Raw genomic sequence first — 13,396 nt, 5'->3', positions numbered from 1 at the left:
TATGCAAAAGAAAGGCCAAAAATTTACCTAACTAATGCTAACGTGCCTTTACTTATTTTTTCTCAGAATTGCCTCCTTTACCTCCAACCACCACCCTCAAACCTGGACAAACAACTACCACAACTACCACCACCACCACTCATGCTCCAGGATCAGGGCAGGGTCAATGCAGCTAGCTATCAGGAGATTTTGGAGCACTTCATGCTTCCATCTGCTGAAAAGCTTTATGGAGATGAAGATTTCCTTTTTCAGCACGACCTGGCACCTGCTCACAGTGCCAAAACCACTGGTAAATGGTTTACTGACCATGGTATTACTGTGCTCAATTGGCCTGCCAACTCTCCTGACCTGAACCCCATAGAGAATATGTGGGATATTGTGAAGAGAAAGTTGAGAGACGCAAGACCCAACACTCTGGATGAGCTTAAGGCCGCTATCGAAGCATCCTGGGCCTCCATAACACCTCAGCAGTGCCACAGGCTGATTGCCTCCATGCCACGCCGCATTGAAGCAGTCATTTCTGCAAAAGGATTCCCGATCAAGTATTGAGTGCATAACTGAACATAATTATTTGAAGGTTGACTTTTTTTGTATTAAAAACACTTTTCTTTTATTGGTCGGATGAAATATGCTAATTTTTTGAGATAGGAATTTTGGGTTTTCATGAGCTGTATGCCAAAATCATCAATATTAAAACAATAAAAGGCTAGAACTACTTTCAAATGTGTGTAATGAATCTAAAATATATGAAAGTCTAATGTTTATCAGTACATTACAGAAAATAATGAACTTTATCACAATATGCAAATTTTTTGAGAAGGACCTGTATATATTGCATTCAATCCAACTTCTTGTCTAGTATGGTTTGTAGAATCTGCACAACCTTTTTTAAACACACCAAAGCAACACATTTCTAAAAATGTAAGCCATTACCACTTTAGGAAAGAAATGTTACAAATCAGATATATTTCAGAGTAAAATGACTTTTTAAATGGTTACTCCTCAGTTAATAATAATATAATACAGTATATAGATTATTTAGGCAACTCAATTTTTATATTTTTAAATCAGTTATAAAATGAGCAAAATATGTACCAAGTCTACCCATGAGACTTTTAACATTATTCATTTAATATCTTAATTTTAGATTATAAAATGCATGTCATCTAGCCATTACTACAGTATATATTAATTGAGAGGTAAACATGTTAACCTATTGTTTACCTTATGCCAATATCTCCGAAAAGCACATATAGGTTTACACTTACACATTTAGACTTAAATGTAGGTTTACACTTACCCTACTACTTTTATATTAAATGGTGATAACATTGCTGCTTTAATACCATGCATTATATGATCAATGTGCAATATGATGTAATTGTCAATCTTTTAGAAAAGCAGATCAGTGTAAGTATAGTTAAGGATGAGAACAATCCTCACTGTCTCTTGTTGCAGGCCAGGAAAGGGCTCTTTGGGTTTTACAAATGACCAATCACAGGTGGGAAGACAAAAGTCATTGCCCTGCCCTCAAAGTGTCAAAAGTCAACTCGAGGAGCGAGCGCGTGTTGAGTAGTCGCGTGAGCGTTCATGTGCAGTTGTGCGCGCTAGGCAGCAGGGGCTTGTATTCATTTCCACTATTAAATACTGTTCTGAGTGCTCGCGGTGTACAAATGTGCGCTCGCGGGTGCACAGATACGCTCTCGCGGGTGCACAGATGCGCTCTCGCATTGAGGTTTTTCCTCTTGTGGGTCTGTTTTGCGCGCTTGCTTCATTCGCGTGCTCGTGGTTTTCATGCGCGCGACTTTTGACTCTATTTAAATGCCATACCATGTGCTCTGTGTAATGTTATAATGCAGCAGGAGTGCTTACTTACCACACAAGTTCAGGTGCTTGTGAGTGATGCTCAAGATCTGTAAGTAATTCGCCAACGTCAGAGCAGTCATTTCTCCATCATTCACCATCATCATCGCAGTCATCTCTCTGTTTATGTGGTAAGTGAAATCCTATGTTCTGCAATCTAACAGGCAGAGGTGGGACCAAGTCATTGTTTTGCAAGTCACAAGTAAGTCTCGAGTCTTCGCATTCAAGTCTCAAGTCAAGTCCCGAGTCAAGACAGACAAGTCCCAAGTCAAGTCCCAAGTCAAGACGAGTAAGTCCAAGTTGAGTTGCAAGTCCTCAACTTTAAGCTTCAAGTCCTAAACAAGTCACTATAGTGCTGTTTGCCCAAATTAATGTCTCTGTATTAATTACTACAGTAAATTTTAAGTCAATAATAGACAGTAGATATAATTATAAAAGATAGGCTATAATAATTAGTGGTGTTTCATTGAGGAATTAATCATTGTTTGTGATCAAAAATAGGCCAATTGAATTAATAATTTATTTTAAGTCCACTGTTTCATTGTTAACGATTCAGTGATTTTAATGAATCAGTTGAGTCAAATATTTAATAATATGTAATATAGACATTCATTTATCGTGAATTCATCTATTTCTTTAAAGACATGAAAGTGATTAGCTGGTGAACAGGAAGAATAGAGTGAACTTTAGGATACATAGGTTATTTCACATGAAAAAATACATACATTTTGAAAGGTTTAGACAATTATTAGGCTACTGCTATTTCACTATACATCGTGTTTCGTCTTATTATTATAAATGGTTTATAGTGATTATGTGTAATTTAAATGTCAAAGGGGCCGTTCACATGTCGCGTCTTTTGCGCGCTCAAGTTCGTTATTTCAAATGTAGACGCGCAAATTGTATTATACAAACATAACAAATGCACTTCAAAACAAAGTTTTCATATATAAATTCAGGAATCACGAATATGATAATATTCGTACAAAATAATACAAAATTATATTATTTTATATATATTAATTGTATAGCTATAATAGTTGTATCAAATGAATAAGGAAATTATAGTGCTTTGAATTTATTAAGTAATGTTTAATTTCGTTCGTTTCGCTCTGGAAATGTAAAGAAAAAATACAGTTTTTACTTGAAATTCATTTTTAATCCCTGGTTTCAAACAAGCATATAAATGAGATAATTTATATATTATTGCTTGAATAAACATTTAAAAATAGTGCTAGAAATTTTATAATTAAGGAAATTAAACAGACCTAGGCATTTGAAAACGACATAGTAAAATGTGTCTAATAATTCCAAAAAGAAAGAGAAGCATTGGACATAATCAAAATATTCGAGACATTTATTATGAATACCATTTTCTTAACAATTAAGATGCTGCATGTGTTTATCCAGTCTAATCGAAGTGTGCGTCTCTTCCCCGACTTTCCCAACAAAAATCCCATCCCCTCTCAGAAAATACATAAAGCTGACATTACTGAGCTATATGCGTTTAGAAGTAGCCTATTAAAATGGTACAATGTCATTGCTCATTGTTGGGAAATCGGGCATTTTGTCCCGCGTCAGCATTTATTCAACAGTTAATAACGCTCAACATTCAAAAGGTAAATATCATTCAGCCAGTAAAGTGTAGGTCTATGTATTTCATAGAAAATTGTGTCTAGTACTATATAAATTACAAAGGTTTAATTGGCATCTTTATTTCAAACGACCCGACCGACCGCGACCGAATATCATTAAAAATATTTTTGGATGACTTGTAACCGCGGGTGACCGCGGGCACCCACTCATTTTGGATCAACCCGCGCATCACTGCTACAGAGCGGTATGGAAAGAAAGAGGAAGCGGCGAGCCTAGCGTTTTCACGCGTTTATAGGCTCGACATGTGAATGGCCCCTAAAATATTAAATATCTTGAACATTATGTGGATAAAAACATTACAAGTGCTCACTTAGCGAGTCCCTCTCTGGCTCAGTGCCAAAAGCTGCGCTAATCATACCAGTGCGCTTCAGCCTATATTGATCAGATCTCTCCGAAGTTTTTCTTTAGAAGACTTGCCGAGTCACAGGGTTCAAGTCCAAGTCAAGTCTCGAGACATTGCTGTCAAAGTCTAAGTCGAGTCCCAAGTCTTCTTTGATTATGTCAAGTCAAGTCACAAGTCATCAAATTTGTGACTCGAGTCCGAGTCGAGTCTCGAGTCATGGACTCGAGTCCACAACTCTGCTAACAGGCTACCGCTAGCATTAAGCTAACCGTGTCCCTTCAGTGGCCTGATTTTACTGATGTACTGACATTAATGATGATTGGAAAAACAACAAGAGCAGGAGTGCTTGTGTTTTTAAAGGACTTTTGCACTCTTTTTTTGTACAGTCGAACAGCGGTAAGTTATTTACTTCCACAGTCTACATTTAAGGGAAAATACTGTAATGTTTATGTTAATGTGTTGTCCCTTTGAAATGAGCCACGAAATGGACTTAAGGGACTTAACCGTCATGATGATGCAAAACAACACAAACCATACACTACCATTTTGAAAGTCTCTTATGCTCATCAGGGCCACATTTATTTAATCAAAAATACAGTAAAGCAGTTATATTGAGTAATAGTATTATTAATTTTAAAATAACTGTTTTTTGATGATTTGTTTTTGCTGTTTTTATGCCTTTTTTAATAGGAGAATAGCTAAACTGCAAGCGAAGTGGGAGCGAGAGGGGAATGGGATCGGGAATGATTTGTGAGCCAGGACTCGAACTTGGGACACACAAAGCATAACATGTCGACATACTTCCCCTGGGGTTATTGCCACTGACCTGTTTTTGTTTAATTATTATGTTTATATATTTTAAAATATAATTTATACCTGTGATGGTAAAGCTGAAATTTCAGCAACCATTACTCCAGTTTTCAGTCAGTTCTTATATGAAAAGAAAGTTCAAAAGAACATTTGTTTGAATTTTTAATAACACTTTAAATGTGTCACTTCTGACCAACTGAATGTGTCCTTGCCAAATAAAAGTATTAATTTCCTTAAAAGAAATCTTACTGACCACATATATATGTGAAATGTAAAAACCGAAACTTTTTGAATAATACATTTTACAGAGTTCTTTTATATAGTCACAATTTGTTGTTTTGCAGGATATTTTTTGTCTTGTGTAATGTTCTTTCTTCTTTTTCACACTTATGTCATGACGTCACAATGTACAAGTGATAAGATATGAGCAATACAACACTGATGTTCTCTTTCAAAGTCTTTAAAACTTAGTTCTTATGAATCTTTTACTATATTTTTATTCACTTTTAATGTTTCGATAAGATTTGATGATCGAATTGTACACAGTTTAATACATTCCTGCAAAAGTTCATTGGTCAGTGCAATTTAACTCTCCGTTTGATTTTGGTTTGCAAAACATTGGGGGGATTATGCTGATTCTGAAACGATAAGCTTAAAGCTCTTTATTATGTAGATCTGATAGCATAACGATCTTATATAAGATGATTATCTTAAAGATAATCACTTAAACATCCTCTTAAATAATTTGGACCCCATACAATTTTGGTGCGCTGAAATCTGCACAAAAACATTTCTTGCAGATACTAACTGGAAATTACATGTTAAGTAACATTTTGTATTAGTTAGGATAAAAATTACTATTAATAGAAATAATTTTCTTTAGCGATACCGTCATAGAAGGACTAACATATGCAGTATGTAAGTACACCTCTCACATTTCAGTATATCTTCTCAAGGGGCAGTACTATAGAAATTAAACTTGGATTTATTTTATAGTCAATGTGCAGCTTGTATAGCTGTATTAATTTGTAGTCCCCTGAAAATTACTCAACATACAGCCATTATTGTCAAAATAGCTGTCAACAAAAGTAAGTACACACTAAGTGAACTTGTCCAAAGTTTCAATATATTGTGTTGGCACCATTGCTATCCTTAATCATGCTGGGCATGGAATTGACCAGAGCTGCACAAGTTGTTGCTGGGATCCTCTTCCACTCCTCACAGAACTGCTGGAAGTTAGACACATGATGCTTCTCCACCTTATGTTCAAGGATTCCCCATAGGTGCTTAATAGGGTTCAGGTCTGGAGACATATTTAGCCACCCCATCACCTTCACCTTCAGCTTCCGCAGCAAGGCAGTTGTCATCTTGGTGGTGTGTTTGGGATTGTTATCATTTTGTAAAACTGCCATTTAGCCTAGTTTCTGGAGGGAAGGCATCATGTTCTGCTTCAGAATGTACAATGGAATCCATGTTTTCCTCAATGAACTGCAGCTCCCCAGTACCAGTAACACTCACGCAGCCCCAGACCATGATGCTACCACCACCAAGCTTGACTGTAGGCAAGACACGATTCTCTTTGTACTCCTCACCAGGCCATCGCCACACATGCTGGAAACCATCTGAGACAAACAAGTTTATCTTATAGTCTCATCAGACCACAAGACATGGTTCCAGTAATTCATGCTCTTGGACAGGTTGTCTTCAGCAAACTGTTTGCAGGCTTTTTTGTGAGCCAGCTTCAGATCTTCCTTCTGGGAAGATGCCTTTGCAAACCGACTTGTTGCAGTGTGCGGCATATGGTCTGAACACTGACAAGCTGACCTTCTACTTCTGCAACCTTTAAAGCAATGCTGGCAGCACTCATGCATCTGTTTTTTGTAGTCAGGTTCTGCAACTAATGCACAAAACGAGTGCTCAACTTTGTCGATCAACCCTTGCAAGGTCTGTTCTGAATGGAAGCCATCTTGAAAAACCTCTGTATGACCCTGACCACTGTAGTGTAACTAGGTTTCAGGGTGTTACTGAACCTCTAATAGCCTTAGCCATCTTTGTGGAGAGCAACAATTCTAATTCTCAAGTCCTCAGAGAGTTCTTTGCCATGAGGTGCCATGTTGAACATCCAGTGGTCAGTATGAGAGAACTGTACTTAAAGCACCTAATTTTAACTGCTCTAATATAAGACACACAACTTTGTATGGTCCTGTCAAGCAGACAAAAACATAAACATGATGAATAGGACATGTGGCTTTGCATGGTTAAACAACATACTGCTGTTATCACTTAGGGTGTACTTATGTTTGTTGCCAGCTATTTTGACAAAAATGTCTGTATGTTCAGTTATTTTCAGAGGACAGTAAACCTATACTGCTATACAAGCTGCATGTTGACTACTCTAAAATATATCCAAGTTTCATTTCTATAGTATTGTCTCTTGAGAAGATATACTCAAATGGTTGCTGAAATGTGAGGGGTGTACTCACTTTTGTGAGATACTGTAGATGCAGATTTCTACACTTTTACTGAAAGTCCAGAAGAGCAGTTATAGAGTAATCTTTTCCTTTTCATTTATTGCATATTGTCATTTCCTTTGAGAAATATTGCATGATAATTCTTTCATAATTAGATTCTTTCACAAAATTAAATGCATATCTGGCATTAGCCAGTGTTCTTCAACATGTAGAAGTTAACATACCCTGCAAATTTCATATCAGTGTAACAATCATTGGCACATTGCACAGATTTTATCACAGGCTCAATTTTTTTCATCTTATCTATGATTTTAGATTTATGTAAATTGTGCCGAAAAGACCAAAGGTATTTTACTTGCACGTTATTGTCAATTTAGTCCATAGTTTATGAGAGATACATAAACATAATCTTACATCATCCGTTTCAATAAATCATTTCAAATGGCTTAGACAACACCCAATTTAGTATAAAAAGAGAGGGATCTTAAAGTTTCTCTTCACATTTTTCTTGCTTGAGGAAAGTATCCTAGGTATGTCTGGTGATCATTCTTCAGCTTAAAATCTTAATTTCTGCTTTTAGTTTAAATGTAATTAACAAAACTCTTCTTTGTTACTTACAGAGCAATTGGATAAAAACAAAATGGGAAAGCTTACACTTATTGCAGGTAATATGCTGAAATAATACTTGGAATACTAGTGTGTTTTATTCATTCTTTTCTATTTGTCATTTACATGATATCATTGCATATTTTAGGACTGGGCTTGGTGCTCTGCCATGTTGGTGAGTCACTGAGTATCTGTTGCATCAAATACATTTAAATGAACTACTAATAACTAATATGTTCAAATCAGAAAGTTGACTGTAAACTCAAAATGTCTTGTCTAAGAGTTTCTTTGTGTATCCATATCCAGCCGTCTCCATGGACATGGGCTGCTACTTCACCAACTGGTCTCAGTACAGACCTGGAATTGGAAAGTATACTCCTGCAAATGTCGACCCTTTCCTTTGCACACACCTTCTCTATGCTTTTGCAATGATCAACTATGCCAACGAGCTGGTCACCTACGAGTGGAACGATGAGGTTCTCTACAAGGCCTTCAATGAACTCAAGAACAAGTATGTATTAGTTACAATATGATGTTTGGCACTTCAGATGCTTAATTTCTCATATCATTTCGTCATCTTAGAATTATAAGTTTCTATCTGACATTTTTGTCAAAATTGAGTTATTCACATATTATTATTCTGTGACAACTTATTTACATTATTTGATGTTTCTTTTGTAAGCTGTGTACATTTTGAGGCCTTTTTTTAGAAAACAAAAATGGTTCTATATACAGAAGTCTATGGAACGCAAAAAAATTGAAGCTCAATATCTCAAAAGTGCTCAGAATGCAGATAAAACCTTGTAATTCTAAGGTTACAATTTATGATTTTTTGCAAAATTTAACATGATTTTTAAACATGCTAACCTAAATTTACTATATATCTTAAAATCCAAAAATGTATCCATTATCCTGACAGAAACCCCCATCTCAAAACTCTGCTGGCTATTGGTGGATGGAACTTTGGTTCTTCACAGTAAGTATTCAGGGAAAAAATTATTGGGTTAGGTTATTTTGTTGTCAAATAAAATGCAAAAACATTTAAGGATGTTTATCAAATCCATCTCAGGTTCTCCATCATGGTGTCCACTGCTGCAAACCGTCAGAAGTTTATCCAGTCCTCCATAAATTTCCTGAGAACTTATGGATTTGATGGTTTGGACTTGGACTGGGAATACCCTGGAGCAAGAGGAAGTCCACCTGAAGACAAACATAGATTTACACTGCTGTGCAAGGTGGGTAATACAGTGTCTTTAGACAGTAGTGTGGTTATTTAGCTCAAAACAGTTCAATGTTGATTCATTTCACATCTATGTTTTTCCTTGCAGGAACTTATTGAGGCCTATGAAGCTGAGGGCAAAGCTACTGGCAGACCCAGACTGCTGCTGAGTGCTGCTGTAGCAGCTGGCAAAGGGACAATTGATGGAGGATATGAGATTGCTGAGATTGCCAAGTAAGTAAACCACACTAAACCATAATATTTACAAATTAGCAGAACATTAAGGTAAAAAAAAAATATTCAGTAGCATGAGACTGAGGTATGAACCCTTTTAATTTATGTAATTCTTTTTTCCAAGGTCCTTGGACTTCATCAATGTGATGACTTACGACTTCCATGGAACTTGGGAGAGCTTCACAGGACACAACAGTCCCCTGTACACAGGCTCAAAGGATGAGGGAGAATTGATCCACTTCAATGTCGTAAGAATTGATTTACTGTAACATGAGATTTTCAAACCTCACAAGTGAATCCATTTTAAAATGACAACTCTCTTCCTCATTCAGGATTCTGCTATGCGCTATTGGAGGGACAACGGTACCCCTGTAGAGAAACTCAGAATGGGTTTTGCCACATACGGTCGCACTTTCCGTCTGTCATCTGCAGATACTGGTGTTGGAGCCCCAGCTAGTGGACCTGCTGCAGCTGGAACCTACACTCGCGAGGCTGGATTCTGGTCTTACTATGAGGTGAGAGCTTTGGAAAAGTCATTTTGTCCAAAAGTGTCTTTTGAATAGTCTCAATATCTAATAGCCAATATCTGTATAGATCTGTGGATTCTTAGCGGGAACAACCCTCCAGTGGATTGAGGATCAGCAGGTGCCTTATGCCACAAAGAACAACGAGTGGGTTGGATTTGACACCAAAGAGAGCTACGAAACTAAGGTACTTTTGGGACTTTACTGTAGTTAGGTTACATTGTCAACATTTGTCAGAAACTGACCTGCAACTCACTTCTTTTATTTTATTTTTAGGTCCGTTATCTGAAAGATCAGAGCTTTGGTGGAGCCTTCGTCTGGGCTCTTGATCTGGATGACTTTGCTGGACAGTTCTGTAATCAGGGGAACTATCCTCTCATGGGCCATCTGCGCAATCTTCTGGATATCGGTAAGTCACTATAATCACTAGATGGTGCTGTTTTCGTCAAGCTGTTTAAGTACTTTGTGGTACAATTCAAAACAACCGACAAGTAGTCCTATTATGGCTGATGTTGGTAAAATTGTCAACATTGTACGCTTCAGTGAGTCACAAAGTCTTTATAGACCAGACTGAATTTTTGGAAAATTTTAAGCACTTTTTATGCTCTTTAGAACCAGTCAAACGTAGATTATAAAATGGCAATGACACCTACTAAGCTAAGCTGAAGCATTAAATATTATTTTGTAAGTGGAAATAGGCCTACTAACTCCACTCACCAACATGTAGAGCTATACAACATTATGAAAGACAGCTATTAAATAACAGCTCCAGTAGTGTAGATAGTAAAGAGCACAACGATTACTTTTTGACATGATTGATCTAAGTTCAAATCTGCCTTTTACCAAACTCATTCTTCTCCCTTTTCACATCACATATCATATCAGAATAATGATTTACACTCAATTATTATTGCATACTGTTTTAATAATGTACTAAAGTAGTATAAATAAAATAACTACTATGTATTGCAAAGGAATTACTGCTATTTTCACTTAGTGTAAATAGAATAGTGCTATTTGCTCCAATTTTATATGCAAAAGAAAAGCCAAAAATCTACCTAGCTAATGCTAACATGCCTTCTTTTTTTTTTCAGAATTGCCTCCTCTGCCTCCAACCACCACCCTCAAACCTGGACAAACAGCCACAAAAACCACAACAACTACCACAACTACCACCACCACCACTCATGCTCCAGGATCAGGATTCTGTAATGGAAAAGCCGATGGACTCTATGCTAACCCTGATGATCCTCAAAAATTCTACAACTGTGCAGGAGGCCGTACTTTCGTAGACACCTGTGCTCCAGGTACTGTGTTTGATGACAGCTGTAAGTGCTGTAACTGGCCCAAACGCAGCCACTGATGTGAAAACAGCAGAAGACGACGCTGCAAATTTGCTTAAGCTCAAGAATCAAAACTAAACATCTATGACTACAACTATTCCATGTAGATAAAATTAATGTGGACTGAACATGATTACTTAATGCACTTTGTTTTCCATTAAAATGTATTTTAAAAGTATATAATGCATGTTTTTTTAAAAAGTTCCCCTGTGAATCTATTTATTATGTAACTGCTGTTAGCACAACTGCTGAAAAAAACTCATATTAATAAACAACATGCAACTATCATTAAAACGATTCTGGTTGTATTTTATTACATCATCTTGCATTCAAAACAAAATGAGATCATCACATCATCAAACATGGCAGAGAGTGCAAACCGAACTGAGTAGTGCAAATGCAAACAGTATAGTGCAAATGTAGCTTGTAAATATGATAAAGTAACAGAGAACAGTATTATAACAGACAAGAGGTAATTATGAGGTAGCTAGCAGACCAATGCTGCACAAAGTGAATGGTGCAGTGTGTGTTTCTACTTTCTCCGCAAACTAAGAAGAGCTAGAACTTGAGCTGTACTGCACAGATTGTAGGCAGTTGTCATAAAACTCTATCATGATGTTTTTTATTTTGCTACTGGAGCAAATTGGAAAAAATGTCTCCTTCTGAGAACCCTGGAAGTGTGGTAAGGGTCCATGACAAACACACTGCAAAAATGCTTTTCTTACTTAGATTTTTTGTCTTGTTTACAGACAAAATATCTAAAAAAATTTATCATCTAAAAAGATTTTCTAGACAAGTAAAAATAATTTTCTTGTTTTCAGAAAAAAAAAAAAAACGTCAAAATTAAGTGAGTTTTTGCTTAGAATAAGCAAAATAATCTGCCAATGGGGTAAGCAAAAAAATCTTATTTCAAACAGAAAACAACATTACTTTTCTTACCCCATTGGCAGATTATTTGCTTGTTTCAAGCAAAAACTCACTTAATCATGACTTTTTTTTTTTTCTGAAAACAAGACAATAATTTTTACTCATCTAGAAAATGTTCTTGATTTAAGAATTTTTAGATATTTTGGCTGGAAACAAGACCAAAAAAATCTAAGTAAGAAAAGAATTTTTTTTTTTTTTTTTTTTTTTTGCAGTGCAGTCATACTTCAAGCATAAAAAACACACCACAAGTTTTTAACAGCATTAAAGAATTAGTTACTCACTTCCAGAATAATTTACTCACCCCTATGTCATCCAAAATGTTCATATCTTTCTTTCTTCATTCGAAAAGGTTTTTGAGAAAACATTTCAGGATTTTTCCCCATATAGTGTAATTCAAATGGAATCAATGGGTTTACGGTCCCAATTGAAGTTTCATTTCAGCTTCAAAGGGGAATAGCAATAAAAGATGCTAAAAATCCGAGATGAGGCATTCAGATCAGGAGAAAAGGCAGCTCTCAAAACAGCAAGAGCCAATCTGTCTCATGGCATCAAGAAGGCAAAACATCAATAAGCTCAAAAAAAAAAAAAAAAATAACTTCTGTGACAGTAAAGACACTCGGTCCCTGTGGCAAGCCAGTCAGAGCATCACAGAACAAGCCCCTGCCACAGGCCAGTGACGATGACACATCCCTGCCAGATGGACTCAACCACTTCCACTCACGATTTTAGATGCAGCATGACACACCTGCAGAGAAACTCCACACATCTTCAAACGACCAGGTACTCCTTCTTTCTCCAGCTGACGTAAGGAAGACCCTATCCAGGATTAACCCACGAAAGGCTGCAAGCCCTGACAACATACCTGGCCATGTGCTAAGAGACTGTGCTGCACAGCTGACGAATGTCCTAACAGACATCTTCAACATCTCGCTGAGCCAGGCAGTCGCCCCCACGTGTCTTAAATCTACCTCCATATTTCTAGTACTAAAGAAGTCACATGTGTCCTGTCTGAATGATCATCCCATAGCACTGATCATGATGAAGTGCTTTGAGAGGTTAGTTCTGCATCACATAATGTCCAGTCTCCCAAACACGCTGTACCCATTCCAGTTTGCATACTGTCCAAACTGCTCCACGGACAATGCAATATCCACCTAGCTCTCACTCACCTGGAACAGAAAGACTCTTATGTTAGAATGCTGTTCATCCACTTCAGCTCAGCATTCAACACAATAATCCCTCAACAACTCATCCACAAACTAAATGTGATGGGCCTAAACACCTCCCTCTGTAACTGGATCCTGGACTTTCTAACTGGAAGACCTCAGTCAGTGCGTGTCGGCAGAAACAGGGCTGTGTGCTCAGCCCGCTGCTCTTCACGCTCCTGACACACGACTGCA

At 37.0% G+C, this 13,396-nt stretch overlaps 1 protein-coding gene across 1 annotated transcript; it reads left to right on the top strand.

The window, feature by feature from the left end:
* The first annotated feature begins 7,783 nt into the window (after positions 1 to 7,783).
* On the top strand, positions 7,784 to 11,089 carry LOC141293462 (acidic mammalian chitinase-like). Its single transcript, XM_073825500.1, has 11 exons — positions 7,784 to 7,808; positions 7,898 to 7,924; positions 8,056 to 8,260; positions 8,669 to 8,725; positions 8,819 to 8,984; positions 9,078 to 9,202; positions 9,327 to 9,450; positions 9,535 to 9,717; positions 9,797 to 9,913; positions 10,003 to 10,135; positions 10,821 to 11,089. The coding sequence occupies exons 1-11, from the start codon at positions 7,784 to 7,786 to the stop codon at positions 11,087 to 11,089; spliced, it is 1,431 nt and encodes a 476-aa protein (XP_073681601.1).
* The last annotated feature ends 2,307 nt before the right edge of the window (positions 11,090 to 13,396 follow it).

Source organism: Garra rufa, chromosome 20, assembly GCF_049309525.1.
Source record: "Garra rufa chromosome 20, GarRuf1.0, whole genome shotgun sequence".
NCBI classification, from domain to species: domain Eukaryota; kingdom Metazoa; phylum Chordata; class Actinopteri; order Cypriniformes; family Cyprinidae; genus Garra; species Garra rufa.
This window is presented reverse-complemented; position numbering and strand designations above follow the sequence as displayed.